Source organism: Lampetra fluviatilis, chromosome 14, assembly GCF_964198595.1.
Source record: "Lampetra fluviatilis chromosome 14, kcLamFluv1.1, whole genome shotgun sequence".
Taxonomy (NCBI): domain Eukaryota; kingdom Metazoa; phylum Chordata; class Hyperoartia; order Petromyzontiformes; family Petromyzontidae; genus Lampetra; species Lampetra fluviatilis.
Genome location: NC_136288.1, coordinates 14,321,927 through 14,346,801, shown reverse-complemented (window position 1 = coordinate 14,346,801; position 24,875 = coordinate 14,321,927). Strand labels below are relative to the sequence as shown.

Here is a 24,875-nt window from a genome sequence, read left to right as displayed (position 1 = left end):
CATCGTCACCAATCTCAGCAGCAAAGATAAAATGAGGCACTTTCTGACGGAGCGCGCTTTCGTGAATTCAGTGACGCGGCGCGCACATGCGCACACGCGCACACACACACACGCGCGCACACACACACGCGCACACACACACGCACACATGCACACACACGCACGTAAACACGCACACAAACACGCACATGCACACTCACGTACGCGCACGTACGCACACACACATGCACGCACACAGCCAATCACGGACACACACGCACGCACACACACACACACACGCACACACACACGCATATTATAACTGTACACAGGCAGTGCTGTCGTTTGACATAAATCACGGGCGACTCGTCCGAAGAACAACACAGCAACCCGATCGCCGTTCCATCGACGGAAGCGACGGTGGGCTCGTACCGATCGCCCCCACCCCACCCGCCCGCCGCCCCGTTGGGGATCATCAGCAAGCCGTCGTAGTTGCATATCACGTGACCACGTGCACACGGAGTTTCGCTGCGGCAATCGCCGGGTCGAACCCCTTCGCCCCCCCCACCGCTCGTACCGTTTCCGCGCCCAGCCGGGGGATGAGCTCACACCCTGCTGCGGCACTGTGCACAAAAGCGCGGTACAATGACACGAGCGTGTGTCAAGAAGCACACCGCCCCCCCCACCCCCCCAAAAACGAATTGGCCCCCTCTTCACTGCGCATGAACAAGGCTCATGGCCCGGAACGTCGTCTACCACTCATCACGTTTTTTTCCTCCTTTTAGGGCGGCAGCATTATTGACGAATGAGTTGCATCCTTGTTTGCCAAGTTATACTTTTGTTGTTGTTGCGGTTCTGTATTTACAATATAAATGTGTTTGGGGCGGAGTGGGTGGGTGGGGGGTTATATACAGATGCATGAGGGTGGAGGGGGGGGCAAGTAGTCATGGTGGGCCCATGGAGGGGGTCCAGGTAGCCAAGGGGAGTCCATGGAGGAGGGGACACAGAGGTGGGGGTTAGGGGGGGTTTGGTCCCCCACGGAGCAACAGTTGAAGGGGGGGGGGTGGGGAATTCGTCCGCTAGCACGACCCACGCTGGAATTGGCGGAATTAATTTTGCCAGATTCAGATGGTGCTCACGGTGGTGGTGGTGGTGGTGGTCATGGTGATCGTGGTGGTGGTGGTTGTGGTCATGGTGGTTGTGGTGGTGGTGGTCACGGTGATCGTGGTGGTGGTCATGGTGATCATAGAGATCGTGGTGGTCATGGTGATCGTGGTGGTGATCGTGGTGGTTGTGGTTGCGATCCAGCAATGCGGAGGCAAAGATTTTGTGAAACTCGAGGTGGCCGGGATGTGGCCACACAGCAGTGGGTTTTTGAACCCATCCGTGCGGACCTTTAAGTGCGATGCCCTCGTTTGCTTGCTGGGTTTTCTCTGGGGTTCTCCGGATTCCTTCCACGGCCCTCACTGAAAAAAATGGAATTGGCCGAACATCCAAATATAGCAGGACTCTCGTGAAACCAATATTCATCATCATCCATCACCAGCGCATCATTGCAGCCGGGGCTGTCCGGATCGCCGACCTTGAATATGATTCCACGCCCGGCACACCATATCTGGAGTGTCCCTCTCGCGATGAGCCGGGGCCACCACAGGCCCCGCACAGCCTTCGCCGGTCTCACCGGGCGAGAGAGAGAACCGCAGACCAATCTCCGGCCGTCACAACTTGGGCCTCCATCCTCCCACGAACTGCAGCACCTTCTTGGCCTGCAGCTTGCTGAGCCGGAAGTCCTGCAGCAGCATCTCCTCGGTGAGCTGCGCCAGCAGCGTGCCGTCGACGCACTCGCGTGCGAACAGCCCCACCGCGTCGTCCGAGAAGCCGATGAACCTCAGCGACCGGCAGACGCCCTGCACCGTGAGGCCCGCCAGGTCGGCCGGCGGCTGCCACGCCATGCCGTCGCCGCTCGACCTCCCCTCCGACCCCGCCGACGGGGTCGCGTCGCCTGCCGCCCGCGACTGGACCGGCGCCGCGACCGGCGCCGTGCGGAATCCCCCCGCGTCGCCGAAATCGAAGGGGAGGAAGGGGTTCCCGTTCTTGGCCGGAAGCGCCGGCGGCGCCGCGGGAGGCGCCGCCGGCGCCGGCGGCTCGGACGGAGGGAAGACGTCCGGGCTGAGTGGAGGGGAGCGCGCGGCAGGGGGGGTCGCGCCCCTCTCGCCGCACTCGCAGTGGATCGTGGGGGGCGTCCCCCCAAACCCGGGGCTGCCCCCTCCTCCCCCTCCCTTCCGCCTCCTCGAGTCGCACTCGCACGGCCGCGAGGCGCGCAGCGGGGACGCTGTCTCCGCAGCTTCCCTCGACGATGCGGCTTCTCCTGCTGATGATGCTTCTCCTGCTGCCGCCGCTTCTCCTGCTGCCGCTGGCGGCGGCGGCGACGGCGGCGGCGGCGAGGATGTGAAGGCGTCGCCACCGTTGCTCCTCCTCAGCGTAGGGCCCGGGCGAGCGGCCCCAGCCGCGTCCGGTCGCGGCGCATCGGCCGCGTCGCGCGACCCCGGCCGCGTCGAGCAGCCGCCGGTCGGCGCGCAGTGGCCGGGCGGCGGCGGCGTTTGCCGCTCCTCGTTCCCGCAGCCGGGCGCCGCCACCGCCGTCGCCACCGTCGACTCTGCCCGGTGGCCGCAGGGGTCGCGGGTCAACGGCACGTCGGGGTCGGCGGAGAACGCTCGGCTCAGCTCGCACCAGGAGCGCCGGGCGGAGGACGAGGAGGAGGAGGATGATGAGGAGGTGGACGAGGTGGATGAGCAGGAGGGGGGGCGGCCGGTGTGGGGAGGCGCGGAGGTGCGCGGGACGGGGCGAGGAGGAGACGGCGCCTCTCCCACCGACACGGGGCGGCTCGCGAGCTTCCTGCTGCTGCTGCTGCTGCTGCGGTGGTGCACGGGGACAGCGAGAGAACACGGTGGTGATGATGATGGAGGTGGTGGTGGTGGTGAGGATGGTGTGGTGTTAGTAGTGCCCATACTATAGAGAACGCGATGACGAAAACAATAAAATCTGCTTCCTGTAAACTCTGAACTTGCATCACCTACATGGAACACATAATTAAGTTCTTCATCATCATCAAGATCATCATCAACCATGTTCTATCCACTGCAGTGAATATGTGTGTGGGTTCATGTTGCCTTGAATGCCATAGTGTACGTGACATTGAGTAAAGTCGTGCAAAGGGAGCCCGGTTGGAAGAGAATGAATGAACGAACGGATGAATGATATAATTATTGGTCGACGTCTGAATGAAACAGGGACACGTGGTCTTGTGGTGAACGGATATAAGCCACCCGGGCCTCATCCAGCAGTGGATTGAGAGTGGCTGTACATGCACATGTAGCTTAATAAACGATCATACTAATTAAATTAATAGTGATCGCACAGACAGACAGACCAGGAGCCTTTACTACATAAAACAAAACCAGAGTGATATCCAACAATTGAAAACAACATTACATAATCTGATGGGGCTATGGGAATATTAAATCAATCCTCCGCCACCTCCACCCTCCACACGGAAATGAGCTGCTCCACTCGCCCTGTCTCTCTTCACTGCCTACTGCAGTTGGAATGGTCCACTTTCAGCTTTATTTGATGCGGGGGGGGGGGCGGTAGATTTGTGAATAACAGCGAAGACATTCTGTGGTGAGGGCGAGTGGAAACGCGAATACAAATGAGGGTGAATGGGGACGCGGGGGGAGCAGAGGGGGGAGGGAGTCAGGGGATGGGGGATGAGTTGGCCATGTGGGTGGGGGGGGGGATCAATGGTGAGGATGAGAGAGTGGGAGGGGCAGGGAGGGGGGTGGCGGGGAGGGGGTGAGGGGGATGCTGCAGTGTGAATGTGGATGGGGAGGCGAGCGGAAGGTGGTGGACATGATGATGTCGTCTTGAAAATGATGATGGTGGTGATGATGATGATAACGATGGATAGTGAATTATTAAGGATGTTGCTGTTTAGGGCAATGTTACAAATGTTGTTCATGACGATGTCGGTAAGGTGATGATGTCGCTGACGATGCTGTTGGCAATGTAGGTGACGACGTTTTAATGTTTAATGTTGATGATGTTGACCGTGACTTTGACAATAACGATAATGACGATGTAGTTGATGATAATGATGTTGATGAAGCTAACGATGACCATGAAGTTATAGATAATGAAGATGTTGATGAAGTTAACGATGATGGTGGAGTTGATGATGAAGATGTAGTTGATGATGACAATTTAGTTGATGATGCTGACGGTGATGACAATGTCGATGACCACGATGATGATGACGATGATGCTGACAATGACGACGATGTCGATGACCACAAAGACGCCGATGACGAAGATGACGGCGTGTGCTCACAGGCGATGCAGGCCGGAGGAGTAGAAGGAGAGATTGGGGCTCTGTGCCCAGGCGGGGGGTTCCTGTGGGGGCGCGCCCAGCAGGAGCCGCGTGCCGGCGCCACCGCGGGGGGGCACGGGGGGGCTGGGGGCGGCAGCGGGCTTCGTGCTCCGGGGGGGCACGGGGGGCGCGTTCAGCAGACGGCACTCCTCCCGCACCTCAGAGACAAACAGCAGCAGCAGCGTCATCATCAGCAGCAGCGTCATCATCATCATGATCAGCAGCGTCATCATCATCAGCAGCAGCGTCATCATCATCAGCAGCAGCAACGTCATCATCAGCAGCAGCAGCGTCATCATCAGCAGCATCATCAGCAGCAGCAGCAGCAGCATCATCATCAGCAGCGTCATCGTCATCAACAGCAGCAGCATCAGTATAAGCATCATCATCATCAGTAGATGGCACTCCTCATGCACTACAGAGACTGACATCATCAGCAGTCGACATCATCATCATCATCAGCAGCAGCATGCGCATCGTCGTCGTCGTCGTCGCCATGAGTGACGGCCACAGCGATGTCCGTCTCGGCACTGCAACCCGAGCGCCGGCCACCGTGACCCTCTCCCCGCTACTCACGGCCTCGGACTTGGGCGGCACGGGGGGCGGCGGGGAGACCCCCCTTTCGGGGGGGGGCTCGGGCTCCGGGGAGACCCCCCCGGTTCGCTCGGGGGTGCCGCGACCGCCGCCGCCGCCGCAGCCCCCCGCAGACGCCGCCCTCGCCAGGGGTCGCAGTCCCCCCCCTCCTCCCCCCCCTCCTCCACCCGCTCCGCTACCCCCCACGGCGGTGGTGCCGGAGGGGTTCGGGGGGCAGCTGGGAGCTGCGGGGGGCACGCCCAGGGGGGTGTGCACCCCCCAAGCGTCCGCGTTGCGGGGGTTTGGTTCCGACCACAGGACCTCGTACGGGAAATCGGGGGGCCTGTGAAAGGGGGAGGGGGGGACGGGGGGGGGGGATGGGGGGACGAGGGGGGAGGTCACATTGCAGACACTGCCACGCTACGTCGCGCCGAACACGCTGGTGCTGCACCACCGCAATGTCCCGTGGTGTTGTACTGTACTGCTTTCTCACACGGGGTCCCAGCGATCTCCGCCGCTCTAACGAGCATCGGCGCTTATCTCCCGTTTACTTTCCACGTTCCTGTAGCAGGGCCGAGTCTGTTTCATGCTGAGGACAAACGCTGCCGACTGCACCACACAAAGCAGTACTAATTTTATCGTCCCCGGAGCAATGATGGGCCGACTCAAGAGCCCAAACCAGGGGTTGGACTTCCGACGCATCCCTACGGTTTGCGGTTTGGGATCCCACAGGTCGCCATGTTTCACAACCGCGGTGGCGGTGGCGGCGGTGTTGGCGGTGGTGGCGGTGGTGGTGGTGGTGGCGGTGGTGGTGGTGGCGGTGGTGTGCGTGGACCGTGTGTAAACACGCCGCTCGTGAGCCCGGCGCCGGGTCACCCCGTGCTGCACAGGGACAACTGCCACCGGGGGCGGCCCTTTCAAATGGGGCCGGGGGTTGGGGTACCAGGGGCGGCTCCTCCATCGCACTGCACGGATCGCTCCGACGACGACGGTGCGCTCGCCGCCCTCCTCACCTCCCGGTGGGCGCCTCCTGCGACCGCGAGTGCTCCCCCCCCCTCCTCCTCCTCCGCCGCCGCCGCCGCCGCCGCCGCCCCCTTGGCACCCCCCTTGGCACCCCCCTTTGCGCCCCCCCCCGCACTCCCGCGGGGTCCTCGCCGATCGCTCTCGGGCGGCCGAGGGGCTGCTCGACTGCCCGCGCTCGGCAGCGGCGGCGTCGAGGTCCGAGACCCCGGCCGCCCCGAGCCCGACATTCCCGGACATCGGCGCCGTCCCCGGCGCCGCCGGCGCTCCCGGCTCGGCGGAACCGCCGGGCGGGCCGGCCGCGCCGGCGGCGGCGGCCCCGGCGGCGACCCCGGTGTTGGTGCCGGCGGTGGTGCCGGCGTGCAGGCTGCCTCCATAGACGCACACGGAGAGGCGGTGGAAAGAGCGCGTGAGCTCGTCGCGCGCGTAGTGCAGGGACGTCGGCACGGAGGCGGAACCCGATCCGGAGCGCCCGCACGCGCGCTGCATGCGTTGTCGTCGTTGTCGTGCGTGACGGGGAGAGGGGGAGAGGGAGAGAGACAAAGACGGACGGGAGAAGGAGTGGCACAGGAATGGTAAGCGAGGGCAGCAGTGTTGACTCCCCATGAATAATGCACATTCGTTCATTCATCACGGCCAAATGAGTGAGTGAGTGAATCAATAAATTAGCGAGCGAGTAAGTAAAATGAGTGGCCGAGTGCGTGGGTGAGCGAGTGAGCGAGCGAGCGAGCCAGCGAGTGGGCGCCCGTGTGTGTGCGTGCGTGCGTGTGTGCGTGCGTGTGTGCGTGCGTGTGTGCGTGTGTGTGTGCGTGCGTGCGTGCGTGTGTGTGTGCGTGTGTGCGTGCGTGTGTGTGTGCGTGTGCGTGTGTGTGTGCGTGTGTGCGTGCGTGCGTGCGTGTGTGTGTGCGTGTGTGCGTGTGTGTGTGTGTGCGTGTGTGCGTGTGTGCGTGTGTGCATGCGTGTGTGTGTGCGTGCGTGTGTGTGTGTGCGTGTGTGTGTGCGTGTGTGTGTGTACGTGTGTGTGTGCGTGTGTGTGTGCGTGTGTGTGTGTACGTGTGTGTGTGCGTGTGTGCGTGCGTGTGTGTGTGCGTGCGTGTGTGCGTGCGTGTGTGTGTGCGTGCGTGCGTGTGTGCGTGTGTGTGTGTGTGCGTGTGTGCGTGTGTGCGTGGCCTCACCTGCCGGGGGCTGGCGCCGGGCTCCGCGGCCTCGCCGGCGCTGTCGGGCCGCACCTCGCGCACGGCGCGCGAGTACTCGTCCACGTCGAAGCGCTGCTGCAGCCACGCCAGCCGCTCCAGCACCAGCGCCTCGTAGGCCCGCTCGCCTGCACCGCCAAACACAGAGACCCCCCCCCCCACGTGGAGCCTTGACAGCCCGTCGGGCGAGCGCCGCTTAGCGAGCGGCGGCGCCGGTGAAGGCCGGCACGGCACACGAGGCGGGTGGCGATGTTTACGCACCGCACCAGGTACTTATTTGAGGTTGAGGCGACTTAGGGGAGGCCCAGGAGCGGTTCAGATAGTCGTTATCGGTGTTGGCCGTGAGCGGGAATCTAACTCGGGTCGCCAGGTTGGTAGTGCAGCGTAGCGCTCACCGCTACACCAACGCTCCCCACCACCGTCAACGCCAACTCCACCACCATCAACACCACCACCACCATCATCAACACCACCACCACCGTCAACACCACCACCACCATCATCAACACCACCACCACCATCAACGCCACCACCGCCATCATCAACACCACCACCACCGTCAACACCACCACCACCATCATCAACACCACCACCACCATCAACGCCACCTCCACCATCATCAACACCACCACCACCATCAACACCACCACCACCACCACCATCAACACCACCTCCACCATCATCAACACCACCACCACCACCATCAACATCATCAACACCACCATCAACATCATCAACACCACCACCACTATCAACACTATTTTATTGTTGTTGTGGTATTAGTTGTTGTTGTGGTGGTATTGTTGTTGTTGTGGTATTGTTGTTTTAGTTGTGGTATTGTTGTGGTGGTATTAGTTGTTGTGGTGGTATTGTTGTTGTTGTGGTATTGTTGTTTTAGTTGTGGTATTGTTGTGGTGGTATTAGTTGTTGTGGTGGTATTGTTGTTGTTCACGGCGCCCCCTGCTCACCCTTGATGAGGCCTTCAGGCAGGTTGAACCTGGGGAGGGGGGCGCCCCCCCCCAGCGTGAAGTGGAGAGGCACCACCACCACCAGGGTGGAGGGGTCGACGAGAGTGGGGGGCGGCCCCCCACACCCCGACGGGCCCCCGCAGCCCCCCGAGAACACCGGGCAGGGACCTGCAGCCCCAACACACATCCATCAGCACACACACACAATGATCAACACACACACAACGATCAACACACACACACACATCAACACACACACAAATATCAACACGCAAAGACCAACACACACACAAAGATCAGCACGCAAAGATCATCACACACACAAAGATCATCACACACAAAGATCAACACACAAACAAAGACCAACACACACACAAAGATCAACACGCAAAGATCAACACACGCACAAATATCAACACACAAAGACCAACACACAAAGATCATCACACACAAAGATCAACACACACACAAAGATCATCACACACACAAAGATCAACACACACACAAAGATCAACACACACACAAATATCAACACACACACAAATATCAACACACAAAGACCAACACACAAAGATCATCACACACAAAGATCAACACACACACAAAGATCAACACACACACAAATATCAACACACAAAGACCAACACACACACAAAGATCAACACACACACAAAGATCAACACACACACAAAGATCATCACACACAAAGATCAACACACACACAAATATCAACACACAAAGACCAACACACAAAGATCATCACACACAAAGATCAGCACACACACAAAGACCAACACACACACAAAGATCAACACGCAAAGATCAACACACGCACAAAGATGAACACACAAAGACCAACACACACAAAGATCAACACACACACAAAGATGAACACACAAAGATCAACACGCAAAGATCAACGCACGCACACACAAAGATCAACACACACACAAAGATCAACACACAAAGATCAACACACACACACACGCAAAGATCAACACACAAAGATCAACGCACAAAGATCAACACACACACACGCAAAGATCAACACACACACAAAGATCATCACACAAAGATCATCACACACACAAAGATCATCACACACACACACAAAGATCAACACACAAAGATCAACACACAAAGATCAACACACACACACACGCAAAGATCAACACACAAAGATCAACACACACAAAGATCATCACACAAAGATCAACACACAAAGATCATCACACACACACAAAGATCAACACACAAAGATCATCACACACACAAAGATCAACACACAAAGATCATCACACAAAGATCATCACACACACAAAGATCATCACACAAATATCAACACACAAAGATCATCACACACACACACAAAGATCAACACACAAAGATCATCACACACACACACAAAGATCAACACACAAAGATCATCACACACACACACAAAGATCAACACACAAAGATCATCACACACACACACACAAAGATCATCACACAAAGATCATCACACACACACACAAAGATCAACACACAAAGATCATCACACACACACACAAAGATCAACACACAAAGATCATCACACACACAAAGATCATCACACAAAGATCAACACACAAAGATCATCACACACACACACAAAGATCAACACACAAAGATCATCACACAAAGATCATCACACAAAGATCATCACACATAGATCAACACACAAAGATCATCACACACACACACAAAGATCAACACACAAAGATCATCACACAAAGATCATCACGCAAAGATCATCACACAAAGATCATCACACACACAAAGATCATCACACACACACACAAAGATCAACACACAAAGATCATCACACACACAAAGATCATCACACAAAGATCATCACACAAAGATCATCACACACACAAAGATCATCACACAAAGATCATCACACACACAAAGATCATCACACAAAGATCATCACACACACAAAGATCATCACACAAAGATCATCACACAAAGATCATCACACACACAAAGATCAACACACAAAGATCATCACACACACAAAGATCAACACACAAAGATCAACACACAAAGATCATCACACACACAAAGATCATCACACAAAGATCATCACACACACACACAAAGATCAACACACAAAGATCATCACACACACACACAAAGATCAACACACACACAAAGATCATCACACAAAGATCATCACACACACACACAAAGATCAACACACAAAGATCATCACACACACACACAAAGATCAACACACAAAGATCATCACACACACACACAAAGATCAACACACACACAAAGATCATCACACAAAGATCATCACACACACACACAAAGATCATCACACAAAGATCATCACACACACACACAAAGATCATCACACACACAAAGATCAACACACAAAGATCATCACACACACAAAGATCAACACACAAAGATCAACACACAAAGATCATCACACACACAAAGATCATCACACAAAGATCATCACACACACAAAGATCAACACACAAAGATCAACACACAAAGATCATCACACACACAAAGATCAACACACAAAGATCAACACACAAAGATCATCACACACACAAAGATCATCACACAAAGATCATCACACACACAAAGATCAACACACAAAGATCAACACACAAAGATCATCACACACACAAAGATCATCACACAAAGATCATCACACACACAAAGATCATCACACAAAGATCATCACACACACAAAGATCAACACACAAAGATCATCACACAAAGATCATCACACACACACACAAAGATCAACACACAAAGATCAACACACAAAGATCAACACACACACACACACGCAAAGATCAACACACAAAGATCAACACACAAAGATCAACACACACACACGCAAAGATCAACACACACACAAAGATCAACACACACACAAAGATCATCACACAAAGATCATCACACACACAAAGATCATCACACAAAGATCAACACACACACAAAGATCAACACACAAAGATCATCACACACACAAAGATCATCACACACACACACACAAAGATCAACACACAAAGATCATCACACAAAGATCATCACACAAAGATCATCACACAAAGATCATCACACACACAAAGATCATCACACACACACACAACGATCAACACACACACAAAGATCCCCAGTGTAGTCTTAACAAACCAAGTGCTGATAGCGAGCACCTACGAGGCCTGGCAAGGCACACAAAGGGATGGGTGGCCAGCACCACGCCCAGCCACCTTTGCCTTCCCAGTGCCGATGTTCACACACCGCACCAGGTACTCATTCGAGGCCAAGCCGACCTAGCGAGACACGCAAACTCCCAAATATACAGCAGCAGCAGCAGCAGGCGTCGGGGTCAGGGTCGGGATAGAACCCATGACCTCCTGCACACCAGGCGAGGTAGTCAACATCCCCTAGCCACCGCGGCTCCGTGCCCCGTCACCACGCGAGCGCACTCACCGTTGGCGTCACCGCCCGCGTCGCCGCCCGGGGCGGCCGCCGGCCCCCCCGCGCCGCCGCCGCCGCGGTTGCCGAGGCCGGCGCAGGCGGCGGGCTCGGCGGGGCGCAGGGCGCAGCAGAGGGCCACGGTGCGGGCGCGCAGGCCCACGAGTTTGTAGCGGTGGCCCTCGCGCACCACGTGCTGGTCGTGAGGGTTGCGCGGGGGGGGGGGCGCCGCGCGACGGCACCACCACGCTCACGGGCAGGCGGGCACGCTCCACTATGGCCCTGCGGCGGAGAGGGGGAAAGAGCGGGGGAGAGGGGGGGATAGGGGAGGAGTGGGTGAGAGGGGGGGGAGAGGGGGGGAGAGGGGGGAAAGGGGGGGGAGAGGGTGGGCGACAGGGGGGGAGGGTGGGGTAGTGAGTGAGCAGGTCAATAGGTGAGTGGGCAAGTGATCGTGTAAGGGGGTGAGCAGGTTAGTCAGTGGTTGAATGGGTGAGTGAGTGAGCGAGCGAGCGAGTGAGTGAGCGAAGTGAGCGAAGTGAGCGAGTGAGTGAGTGAGCGAGTGAGCGAGTGAGTGAGTGAGCGAGTGAGTGAGCGAGCGTAGCGCTCACCGCAGCGTGTGCTCTCCGTCACGCAGCTGCGCCTCTGCGGGGCTCCGCGTGCTGAAGCGGCCGCGGCACTGGAAGGGCAAACTGAGGCTCTCGTTGGTGCGGTGGTTCATGCAGATGAGGCACGGCATCTTCCCCCCCCGGGGAGACGAGGACGAGGAGGAGGACGATGAGGATGACGACGAGGAGGCGGTCGGCGGCGTCGGCGTCGGCACAGCCATGCCGAGCCCCGGCGACGCCAGCCCGAAGCTCGCGCCGCCGGCGATACCGCCGCCGCCGCTCACGCCGGCCGCACCCACGAAGCTCGGCGACCCTCCGGCACCGCCGCCGCCGGCGTGCTGGCCGGCGCCCCTGTGGTATCTCCCGCCGCCGCCGCCGCCGTTGTTGTTGTTGTTGTTGACGCGATCGGACGAGGAGGAGACGCCGAGCTGCAGGCGGCCGCCGAACTTGCGGAGCAGCGCGGCGAGGCGCGTGCGCTCCTTGGGCGCCTTGCCGCAGATCAGCTCCGCCTGGCCCATGAGCGTGAGCTCGTCGCCCGCGTTCAGCGTGAAGTTGTACACCTCCGAGTCCTCGTTGTACTCGCCCGACGCCACCTGGCACGGACGAGGGGCGGGGTGTGGGGGCGAGGTGTGGGGGGGGGTGTGGGGGGGGGGTGTGGGGGGGGGTTTGAGGTGTGGGAGACGAGGTGGGGGGGGTGAGGTGCGGGGAACGAGGTGTGGGGGCCGAGGTGTGGGTGGGGGGTGTGGGGGGTGAGGTGTGGGGGGCGAGGTGCGGGGGGGGATGGTGGAGCGGGGATCGACAGCAAGGCCAGGCACAGACAAGGAAGAAAGACCACGCACACGCATGTCTTCCCTAAAGCGTTCCAAACGGCACGCTTCTCCACGAGTGCACCACACGGAGTTGAAGATCGCCGCCCCGGAGCGGACTTCAACCGAACCGCCCAGCAGACGACCAGCCTCCTTGCCAGAGCTGCCCCAACGTTGGCCCGACGTTGGCCACGTTTCACGTTTACTGGCCCGGGGCCACCAGCACGACGAGAGCGAAACAAACGAAAGTACTGCACAGCAAACGAGGCGAAAATAAATTCGTGACTTAGAACGCGGAGTTAGAATTCGGACTTAGAACTCGGATTGAGAACCAGAGTTAGAAACCAGAGTTAGAACTCGGATTTAGAACGTGGAGTTAGAACGTGGAGGAGCTATAATGCGGAGGCGTAAGACCGTGGTGCTGGTGGTGGTGGTGCTGGTGGTGGTGCTGGTGGTGCTGGTGGTGGTGCTGGTGGTGCTGGTGGTGGTGGTGGTGGTGCTGGTGGTGCTGGTGGTGGTGCTGCTGGTGGTGGTGGTGGTGCTGGTGGTGCTGGTGGTGCTGCTGGTGGTGGTGGTGGTGCTGGTGGTGGTGGTGCTGGTGGTGGTGGTGCTGGTGGTGGTGGTGGTGCTGGTGGTGGTGCTGCTGGTGGTGGTAGTGGTGCTGGTGGTGGTGCTGGTGGTGCTGGTGGTGGTGGTGCTGGTGGTGGTGCTGGTGGTGGTGCTGCTGGTGGTGGTAGTGGTGCTGGTGGTGGTGCTGGTGGTGCTGGTGGTGCTGGTGGTGGTGCTGCTGGTGGTGGTGGTGGTGGTGCTGGTGGTGCTGCTGGTGGTGGTGGTGGTGCTGGTGGTGGTGGTGCTGGTGGTGGTGGTGCTGGTGGTGGTGCTGCTGGTGGTGGTAGTGGTGCTGGTGGTGGTGCTGGTGGTGCTGGTGGTGGTGGTGCTGGTGGTGGTGCTGGTGGTGGTGCTGCTGGTGGTGGTAGTGGTGCTGGTGGTGGGTGCTGGTGGTGGTGGTGGTGCTGGTGGTGCTGGTGGTGGTGGTGCTGGTGGTGGTGGTGGTGCTGCTGGTGGTGGTGGTGCTGGTGGTGGTGCTGGTGCTGCTGGTGCTGGTGGTGGTGCTGGTGGTGCTGGTGCTGGTGGTGGTGCTGGTGGTGCTGGTGGTGGTGCTGGTGGTGGTGGTGCTGGTGGTGCTGGTGGTGGTGGTGGTGGTGCTGCTGGTGGTGCTGGTGGTGCTGGTGGTGGTGGTGGTGCTGGTGTTGCTGGTGGTGGTGCTGGTGGTGGTGCTGGTGGTGCTGGTGGTGGTGGTGCTGGTGGTGCTGGTGGTGGTGGTGGTGCTGGTGGTGGTGGTGTGGACGCTGTCCCCGCGTCGTGGTGGCCACCTTGACGCTGAAGGAGATGTCCTCCATGACGAAGACGCGGTCGGGGAAGGCCTTGGCCACCTCCTCCACGCTGCCGAAGAACTGCACGGGCTCCTTGGCATCGCGCTCCTGCTCCAGCAGCTTGAACTTACCTGGGGGGCGGGGGGGGCACGCGTATGTACGGCCACAACAACATAAACACATGCACAGCACAACAACAATACACCACACAACAACAACAACAAAAGACAACACACAGCACCAACAACATCCAGGGCGTTATCAACACACCCTGAGAGAGACATCGACCCACTGTCATACGGACAAAGACAAAGATCCCCCTATAGCCTTGACAGCTGTTGGGGGCAAGTGCTGTTAGCGAGCACCTATGAAGGCCGGCACAGCACACGAGGGGGTGGGCTGCCAGCACCACGCCTGGCCGCCTTTGTCTCCCCAGTGCTGATGTTTGCACGCCCCAACAGCGCGCACACTCAGACAGACGTCGTACGTACACACCGACACACGCGCACACACACACACACTCTCCCTCCCCCACTACTTGTCTTTGTAAAATATAACCCTGGCTGGCAGACAGAGAGAGAGAGCGCTTGGGAGTGGTGAGGAGTGATGGGGGCGTCAGGGGTTGAAGTGTTAGGGGTTGGGGTGTTAGGGGTTGGGGTGTTAGGGGTTGGGGTGTTAGGGGTGGAGTTGGGTGTGAGGCTGTGGGTAAGGGGTGTTTGATGTAAATTAAGATGTGATAATAGGGACCATGGATTGCACGTACAAAGGTACGGACAAATATCCCCCTTATAGCCTTTAACAGACTGTGGGGGCAAGTGCTGCTAGCGAGTAACACCGATGAGAGCCGGCACGGCGCACAAAGGGTTGGGTGGCCAACACTAAGCCCGGCCGCCTTTGTCTCCCCAGTGCTTCTGTTTACACACCACACCAAGTATTATTTTTCAGGCTGTATCGACCTAGAGGACGCCCGGGACCGGTTCAGAATATTTGTCACAAATGTTGATCACGAGCGGGGATCGAATTCGGTTAGCTGCGTTCGCGACCACACACGTGACCACACACGTGGCCACACACGTGACCACACGGGTGACCACACGGGTGACCACACACGTGACCACCCATGTGACCACCCACGTGACCACATGGGTGACCACACACGTGGCCACACGGGTGACCACACACGTGACCACACACGTGACCACACACGTGACCACACACGTGACCACACGGGTGACCACACACGTGGCCACACGTTTGGCCACACACGTGACCACACACGTGACCACATGGGTGACCACACACGTGACCACCCATGTGACCACCCACGTGACCACATGGGTGACCACACACGTGGCCACACGTTTGGCCACACACGTGACCACACACGTGACCACCCACGTGACCACACACGTGACCACACGGGTGACCACACACGTGGTCACACACGTGACACACACGTGACCACACGGGTGACCACACACGTGACCACTAACTCGCATTGTAGAATGAACTGGAGCCATTGTAGGAAGCTGTCGATGTAGAGACGGTGTTGACGATCATGATGGAGGTGGTGGTGATGATGGAGCTGCAGAGACGGTGACCACGTGGTGATGACAACGCGGCTGCAGAGACGAGGATGATGATGATGATGGGGCTGCGGAGACGAGGATGATGATGATGGGGCTGGCTGGAACTGTATACAGAGCTCCCCTTTGTGTGAGAGCTGGCGGCAGTGAAAGGCGCACTGAGTGGTGGAGGGAAGTGGGGGGGGAGGTGGGGGGGGAGCCCCCACTCCGGGATGAATGAATGAGCGCGGCTCCATTCACGCGCCGCGCATTCTGATTACAACTCTGGGCGCCTCCGCTTTGTGAACACGGGGGAGGGAGGGAGGGGTGGGGGGGGTCGAGTGAGACGGCAAATTTATGGAGGGGGTGGTGGGGGGGGGCGGTGTGGGTCGTCTTGGTGGGGGCTGTTTACATCGCGGAATCGTGAGAGAAGGCGACGGCCCCCCGAGAGGGCCTCATCCAGCAGTGGATCGGTCGTGGATGACGCTGCTGATGACGCTGCTGCTGATGATGATGAAGAGTTCGGTGTGCGGGGGGAGTGTGCGGCGGGGTGAGATCCTAGCGGCTCAGGAAGATTGTCGGGAGGGGTGGGGGGGGGGCTTGATGGGCGGAAGGGGTTCGGGATGGCGAGCGAGTCGGGAGGGGAACCATCGTGAGCGGCTCACAGGGTGGAGATGTTGGAGGGGGGGGGGGTTGAGATGATTGATGGGGGGACATTGGGTTGGGGCGGGGGGGGTAGCTGGTGGTGGAGTCCAAGGTTGGAGGAGGGCAAGGGGGGGGGGAAGAGGGGGGGGGTGATTATTGGGGCCAAAAGAGGGGGGTAGTAGGTGGTGGTGGGGGGGCGTTTGGTGATTTGTAGGAGGGAAGGGGGGAGGTTGTGAGGGGGGAGGGGAGGGGTTGGTGGGGGGCATCGCGCGGTGGGACAGCCCCCCCCCCCGCCGTGAGTGTTGAGTAATTGCCACGCCGCGTTAGGGGGAGCGGTGGCGCCGCGGTTAGCGTGTCGCGTTAGGGGGAGTGGTGGCGCCGCGGTTAGCGTGTCGCGTTAGGGGGAGCGGTGGTGCCGCGGTTAGCGTGTCGCGTTAGGAGGAGCGGTGGCGCCGCGGTTAGCGTGTCGCGTTAGGGGGAGCTGTGGGGCCGCGGTTAGCGTGTCGCGTTAGGGGGAGCTGTGAGTAGCTGGTGGAAGTGGTAGAAGGTGGTAGTTAATGGTCGATAGTGGTGGTAGTTAGTGCTAGTTAGTGTAATGGTAGATCGTGGTGGTTACTAGTGGTTACCACAGTGATAGTTGGTGGTGGCTAGTGTAGTACTTGTTAGTTGCTAGTGTAGTGGTGGTTAGTGCTAGTTAGTGGCGAGCGTGACACTAGTTAGTGGTAGTTAGTGACACTAGTTAGTGGTGAGTGTGGCGCTAGTTAGTGGTAGTTAGTGCTAGTTAGTGGTAGTTAGTGGTGAGTGTGGCACTAGTTAGTGGTAGTTAGTGACACTAGTTAGTGGTAGTTAGTGGTGAGTGTGGCACTAGTTAGTGGTAGTTAGTGGTGAGTGTGGTGCTAGTTAGTGGTAGTTAGTGCTAGTTAGTGGTAGTTAGTGGCGAGCGTGACACTAGTTAGTGGTAGTTAGTGACACTAGTTAGTGGTAGTTAGTGGTGAGTGTGGCACTAGTTAGTGGTAGTTAGTGGTAGTTAGTGGCGAGCGTGACACTAGTTAGTGGTAGTTAGTGACACTAGTTAGTGGTAGTTAGTGGTGAGTGTGGCGCTAGTTAGTGGTGGTTAGTGCTAGTTAGTGGCGAGCGTGACACTAGTTAGTGGTAGTTAGTGACACTAGTTAGTGGTAGTTAGTGGTGAGTGTGGCACTAGTTAGTGGTGGTTAGTGCTAGTTAGTGGCGAGCGTGACACTAGTTAGTGGTAGTTAGTGACACTAGTTAGTGGTAGTTAGTGGTGAGTGTGGCACTAGTTAGTGGTAGTTAGTGGTGAGTGTGGCACTAGTTAGTGGTAGTTAGTGGTGAGTGTGGCACTAGTTAGTGGTAGTTAGTGGTGAGTGTGGCACTAGTTAGTGACACTAGTTAGTGGTAGTTAGTGGTGAGTGTGGCACTAGTTCGTGCTAGTTAGTGGTGAGTGTGGCGCTAGTTAGTGGTAGTTCGTGGTAGTTAGTGCTAGTTAGTGGTGAGTGTGGTGCTAGTTAGTGGTAGTTAGTGGTAGTTAGTGCTAGTTAGTGGTGAGTGTGGCGCTAGTTAGTGGTAGTTCGTGGTAGTTAGTGCTAGTTAGTGGTGAGTGTGGTGCTAGTTGGTGGTGAGCGTGGCGGTAGTTTGTGGTGGTTACCGCCGTAGTGGACGGGGATCTCGATGCGGGGCCCGATCACGTAGTGGCCCTCCTCCAGGCTGTGTGCGCACACGGCGCTCCACTGGCGGCACGAGTGCACCAGCACCACCTCGCCGCTCCGCACGCTCTCCAGCGGGTGGCCTGCACCGCCACCACCATCAGCACCACCACCACCACCATCATCAGCACCACCACCACCACCATCAGCACCACCACCACCACCATCATCAGCACCACCACCACCACCATCATCAGCAGCACCAGTACCACCTCGCCACTCCGCACGCTCTCCAGCGGGTGGCCTGCACCATCACCACCACCATCAGCACCATCATCATTAGCACCACCACCACCATCATCAGCAGCAGCACCACCACCATCATCAGCAGCACCACCACCATCATCATCATCACCACCACCATCATCATCATCAGCAGCACCACCACCACCATCATCATCAGCACCACCATCATCAGCACCACCACCACCATCATCATCATGAGCACCACCACCATCATCAGTAGCACCACCACCACCATCAGCAGCAGCACCACCATCATTATCATCAGCAGCACCATCGTCACTAGCACCAGTACCACCTCCTCGCTCCACATCCTCTCCAGCGAGTGGCCTGCACCACGACCACCATCAGTACCATCATTATCAGCACCAGCACCATCAGCACCATTATTATCAGCACCAGCATCATCAGCATAATTATAATAGGATCATCATCAGCAGCAGCATTATCATCATCAGCACCATCAGCAGCAACATCATGAGCATCAACATTATCATGAACAGTAGAAGCAGATCAGCAGTGACCTCATCATCAGCAGCAGCACACACGCACATCCATAAAAACACATGCAGCCACACGTCGAGCAGCCGACCAAACTTCGCCAAGCGGTGTGTGCCAGGCTAGGTGCACTTTATATGCATTTCCTGCACAGTAAACAGGCAGCTGTGCCAGACGCAGCGCGCGTGAAAATGAGGGTGGGATGGTCACAGACTCAATACCAACCACAACCACCAACACAACCGCCACAACCACCATCAATACCGATATCAGCACTACCACCACCACTAAACACTATATCACTCACATCACTACCACCACTACCACCACTACCACCACCACAATGAATCACCACCACCACACTCACTTCCCCTCACCTACCCCCAACCACTATCACCACCAAAGACAAAGATTCCCCGTGCAGCCTTAACAGACTGTAGGAGCAAGTGTTGTTAGCGAGCAGGACCTATGAAGGCCGGCACAGCACACGAGGGGGTGGGTGGCCAGCACCACGCCCGGCCGCCTTTGTCTCCCCAGTGGCGATGTTTACTACACACCGCACCAGATACTCATTTGAGGCTGAGTCGACCTAGGGGAGGCCCAGGACCGGTTCAGGTGTTCGTCACTGGCGTTATCCGTGAACGAACTCGGACAGCCGGGTTCGTAGCGCAGCGCGCTAACCGCTACACCACCGCGCCCCACTAACACCACCATCACCAACATGACCACCATCACCGAAAACAACCACACAATCCATTCTCACCACCACCATCACCACCACCACACTCGCTCTCCCTCCCACCCCCAGCCTTGCCCCCTCCCTCCAGCCCCCCCCCCTCCAGTCCTCCCCCTCCAGTCCCCTCCCTCTAGCCCCCCCCCCCAGTCGCAGCTCTGCAAGCCCCCACCCCCGCACCTGTTGCTCCGATCCTGCATCCGGAGCCGTCGCCACGTGGGGGCCGCGCGCGGTGTCAGCCTGAGCCATCCCCGTTCACACCCCCCCCCTCTCTCTTCCTCCACTCTCCTCCACTCTCGCTCTCTAGCCCCCACCCTCTCTAGCCAGCTCCCCCCTCTCTTCCTCCACTCTCTCTCTAGCCCCCCCCTCCCTCTCTTCCTCCACTTTCTCTCTCTAGCCAGCCCCCCCCCCCTCTAGCCAGCCCCCCCCCCCTCTCTCTTCCTCCACTCTCCTCCACTCTCTCTCTAGCCAGTCCCCTCTAGCCAGCACCCCCCCCCCTCTAGCCGCCCCCCCCCCCCTCTAGCCAGCCCCCCCCCTCTCTCTTCCTCCACTCTCCTCCACTCTCTCTCTAGCCAGTCCCCTCTAGCCAGCACCCCCCCCCCCCTCTAGCCGCCCCCCCCCCCTCTAGCCAGCCCCCCCTCTCTCTTCTCCACTCTCCTCCACTGTTTTTCTCTTGCCAGCCCCCCCCCCCCGTCTAGCCAGCCCCTCCCTCTCCCTCTAGCCAGCCCCCCCTCTCTCTCTAGCCCCCACCCCTCTCTCTCACACAGCCGTCAGCTCGTCGACATCATCCTCGTGCCAATCCACTACTCGATGCAGTGGCGGAGCCCGGGGAGCGGGCGGGGGGGGGGGCGATGATGAACCTTGAGGACATCAAAACGTCTCGCCGCCGATGTTCACCGGGGTAGAGAAGTGCGCTAACCACTGCGCCACCGCTCCCCCCCCCCCCCCTCACATCTGTAGGTTGTCTGGATAATGTGAAGAGGTGGATTGAACTCTGCTGTCTCTCCTGACTCTTAGGCAAAGTGCTCACGGCTCCAAGGAATGCCGGGGTCGAGACTGACGACAGAGCAGCAGTCAACGGAGGGAACGCGCCCGAGAGGACGTCCCCCGCGGAGACGGAGCGACGGCATCGGCTCGCGTGCACGGAGCGGGCGGACCGCTCGTCCCATGAGAGGCGGCGTCGGCTAGGGGAGGCCTTCTTCCAGCAGTGGATACATCAAGGATGATGATGATGGTGGTGCACATGGTGGTGCCATGCAAAGTGCAATCGAACAAGCAATCCCCCACGGAGTATTTATCCGGGAGAATGTCAACGAGTCTCAAGACGCTCCTCATGGGTTCCTGCCACGCTGGGATATTTGACGAGGAATTCCATTCACACATTGAGTGCGGGTGAGTTTGTGCCAGTACACCGGATAACCCCGGGGGGGGGGGGGGGTGACACGCAGAGATCCACACGGGAACACGAACCCAATTTGCTGCGCTACAATCTCCTGGGCCACCTCGCACACAGCCCAGGAGAGGTGGGGGCAGGAGGAGGGGGGGGAGATTTACAAATCTTTGCGTGATCCACCAACCCTCGCCTCCACGCCCGGCGTGTGCGTTCGGATGTGGCGCTAATGACGGCGATGGCGGAGATTGTTTTACATTGTGTTAATTAACTGGGAGGCTACAACCCAATTAAGGGAGGGTAGGGAAGTGGGGGGGGAGGTGGGGGGGGGGGAGGTGGGGGGGAAGGAGAGGCGTGGTGGGGGGGAGGTGTGGGGGAGGTAGGTGGTGTGGGGGGGGAGGTTTTGGGGATAGGGGGGGAGGTGGGGAGGTGGCGGGGGGGGTAGCGGGGGGTTAGTGGGGGGGAGGTGGGGGGGGAGGCGTGGTGTTGGTTGGGAGGGTGCGGCACTACATCGTCGACATTGGCATCGAGCTCCGAGAGATATTGATGATGATGATGCTGCTGCCATCGTGCGCAATAACGTACTGTACGTTGAACTTCTTTCGCACCGTACGTAGCCAACCGTGCTAATCGGAGGTGCGGGGGAAGGACAAGTCGGTTCCACGTGCTCACCACTGCCACTGCATAATCGACATCGTTACAACAGCCACGATCATCAGCAGCAGCAGCAGCACCGTTGTAATCATCATTGCTACCACCACCACATCAAAGACAAAGACCCCCCGTATAGCCTGTCACAGACTGTTGGGGCAAGTGCGAGCGAGCGCCTATGAAGGCCGGAAGTGCACTCCCACGCCTTTGTGACAGCAGTGGCGACGTTTAGGCACCGCACCAGGTGCTCATTTAAAGCTGAGTCGACCTTGGGGAAGCCCAGGACCGGTTCAGATCATCGTCACTGATGTTGGCCGTGAGCGGGAATCTAACTCGGGTGGCCGGGTTCGTAGCGCAGCGCGCTAACCACGACACTACTGTTCCCCACATGAACACACACGGTCTTTCATACACACACACAGCCGTACAAGCACACACACAGTAGCGAACTGTATAAGCGAACACACACAATAACATTCTCTCACTCACACATAAAGACAAAGATCCCCCCGATAGCCTAAAGAGATTGTTAGGGCAAGTGCTGTTATCGAGCACCTATGAAGGCCGGGGCAGTACACGAGGGGGTGTCCAGCCAACACCACGCCAGGCCGGCCGGCACCACGACGGGCCCCATCTGTTTCCCCAGTGGCGATGTTTACACACCGCACCAGGTACTCATTTGAGGCCGAGTCGACCTAGGGGAGGCCTAGGACCGGTTCACTCACACACGCACTCACATTCACAAACACAATCACTCACACCATGACACTCACACACACACGTGATCACTCACACAACAACAACAACCACCGCCATTCACCACTAAGTGGCGGTGACGTCACCACGGCGCTTGTGCCAGGCTAGGTGCACGTTGAGGCCACGTGAAGTGTCGAAGGCTCGCTGGCAGGAGGTCACGGGGCAGACGCAGGTGCCACGGGTCGACTGAGAGCACTGGCAGATGCACCACCTGTGCTCCCCACCGTGCTAATTTTCTGCGTTTTATCCGTCCGGCGCTCCGCTCGTTGTTGTGAGCGTCGTTCCTCTGCCCTCCGTAGTAGCTGGAAGGCGACTGCCTCCAACTTCCCAGCAGCGTTCTTCACTTACACACTCACAAACCTCTACAGTCACACAGTGATACAAAGACTCACACCTACACTCACTCTCGCCCACACACACCTACATCATCACACACAGTGACACACGCACACCGCTATATACACACAGTGTGATGCACACTCACACAAAGTGACACACGCACACACAGTCACACTCACAGTGACACTCACAGTGACACACTAAAACAATACGAAGACACATGCACCTCGACACATTCGCAGTGCCACACACACGATGTGATAGGGTGACACACACACACAGTGTGATAGGGTGACACACACACAGTGACACTCACAGTGACACACACTCATGATACGCGCACACACTGCGACACGCACACAGTGACACACAGTGACACACGAGTGACACACACAATCAGTGACACACACGCACTCGGGATGACATCAAAGCCAGGTCGCCGCGTCCCCCGCCTGACCCCCCCCTCCCTCATCCCCGTAGATCGCGACACGCATCGCGATGATGTCGCGCCCGATGTCGCGACCGACCTGGGTCTGGCCTCACGATCAGCGGCAGGCGGAACTTGTTGAGGATGAGGTCGAGCGGCCAAGACACGCAGCTCCATCGCAGCTGCTGCCCGGGATCCATCGCCTCTCCCCGCGCGGGGTGGGTGGGTGGGGGAGCAGCAGCAGCAGCGGGCAGCACAGCGGCGGTGGTGGTGGTTGTGGTGGTTGTGGGCAACGATGATGGTGGTGGTGGGCAGCGTTGGGCAGCAGCTGCGTCTCACGGTCGGCCCCCTCTCGCCGGGGTCTCTGCGGCGGCCCCCGTCACCCCCCTCGCACCCCCAGGGGTCGCGCCGTCGCCTCTGCAGAATCCGTGCGCGTGACGGTTCGCCATGTTTCTCGTCTATCCACGCTGTCTCGCTCTCTCCTCCCTCTCCTGTCCTCTCGCCCTTCTCTCTCGCTCGTTCGCTCGCTCCCTGCCTCTCCTCGGCCGCTCCTCCCCCTGCCTCTCTCCACTCTCCGCTCCCTGTTCTGAACGCTCCCGCCCACGCGATTCCTCTCTCTCCCGCGCTCTCTCTCGATCGCTCCGCACTCTCCCCGCGATGGCCGTAGTGATGCTAAATGAGGGTCATCGCGAACGGAGGGGGTGGGGGGGGGTTTGGTGGGAGAGGGGTTTGGTGGGAGAGGGTGGGAGTTGGAATGGGAGAGATGTAAGAGAGGGGGAGGGAGAGAGTGGTGTGAGAAAGGGAGAGAGAGAGAGCGGGGGAGAGGGTTAGAGGGAGAGGCGAAGGCGAGAATAAGAGATAGTGGTGGTGGTGGGGGGAGGAGGGAGAGAGAGGCCATGGGAGAAATGTAAGAGAGGGAGAGAGAGAGTGGTGTGAGAAAGTGAGGGGCGAGGGTGGGAGGGAAAGGCTCGGGGAGCGTCAGGGAGAGAGAGAGCACGCGAGAGGGGGGAGCGTGGAGAGAGAGGGAGGGCAGTGAATGGAGAGACAGGGGTTGGAGGCAGAGGGAGTGCGACAGGAGAAAGGAGAGAATATGAGATAGGAGCTGGGGAGTTATGGAGGAGGGAGTTGAGAGAGTGGAAGATAAATGAAGGGAGAGGGTGTTACATCTTTCATTTAAAAAGGGGGGGGGGTTACATGAAGCAAAGCATTAAAAAAACTAAATGATGAACGAAGCAAAGTGCCGACTACACCGAGCATCTTCTTCTTGTTTCCTCTGATTGTAAAAGAGAGTGAGGGAGGGTGGAGGGATGACCCGAGCATATGAGCGCTGATCTCCCACGTGATGATAGCTCTATAACAGTGGCCCTTATTGACGCATCAAAAAAAAGCCTCTCCGAGTCTCAAGACGTATTGTTCAGGAGGCTGCTGCTGCTGCGATGTTTGGCCAATTCGTGTAGGAAGTAGTCTGGGAGCACGGAGAACATCGATCA

The 24,875-nt window shown here is 58.2% G+C and overlaps 1 protein-coding gene across 1 annotated transcript; it reads right to left on the bottom strand.

Moving 5' to 3' along the window:
- Nucleotides 1-999: 999 nt before the first annotated feature.
- Nucleotides 1,000-24,033, bottom strand: LOC144935781 (GRB2-associated and regulator of MAPK protein 1-like). The gene is given in 12 exon segments (XM_078862523.1): nucleotides 1,000-2,892; nucleotides 4,367-4,563; nucleotides 4,982-5,174; nucleotides 6,093-6,481; nucleotides 7,174-7,319; nucleotides 8,160-8,327; nucleotides 11,649-11,857; nucleotides 11,859-11,915; nucleotides 12,242-12,831; nucleotides 14,418-14,548; nucleotides 18,291-18,431; nucleotides 23,486-24,033. Coding segments are annotated over 12 exon segments (3,516 nt in total). The 5' UTR covers nucleotides 23,586-24,033; the 3' UTR covers nucleotides 1,000-1,697.
- Nucleotides 24,034-24,875: the final 842 nt, after the last annotated feature.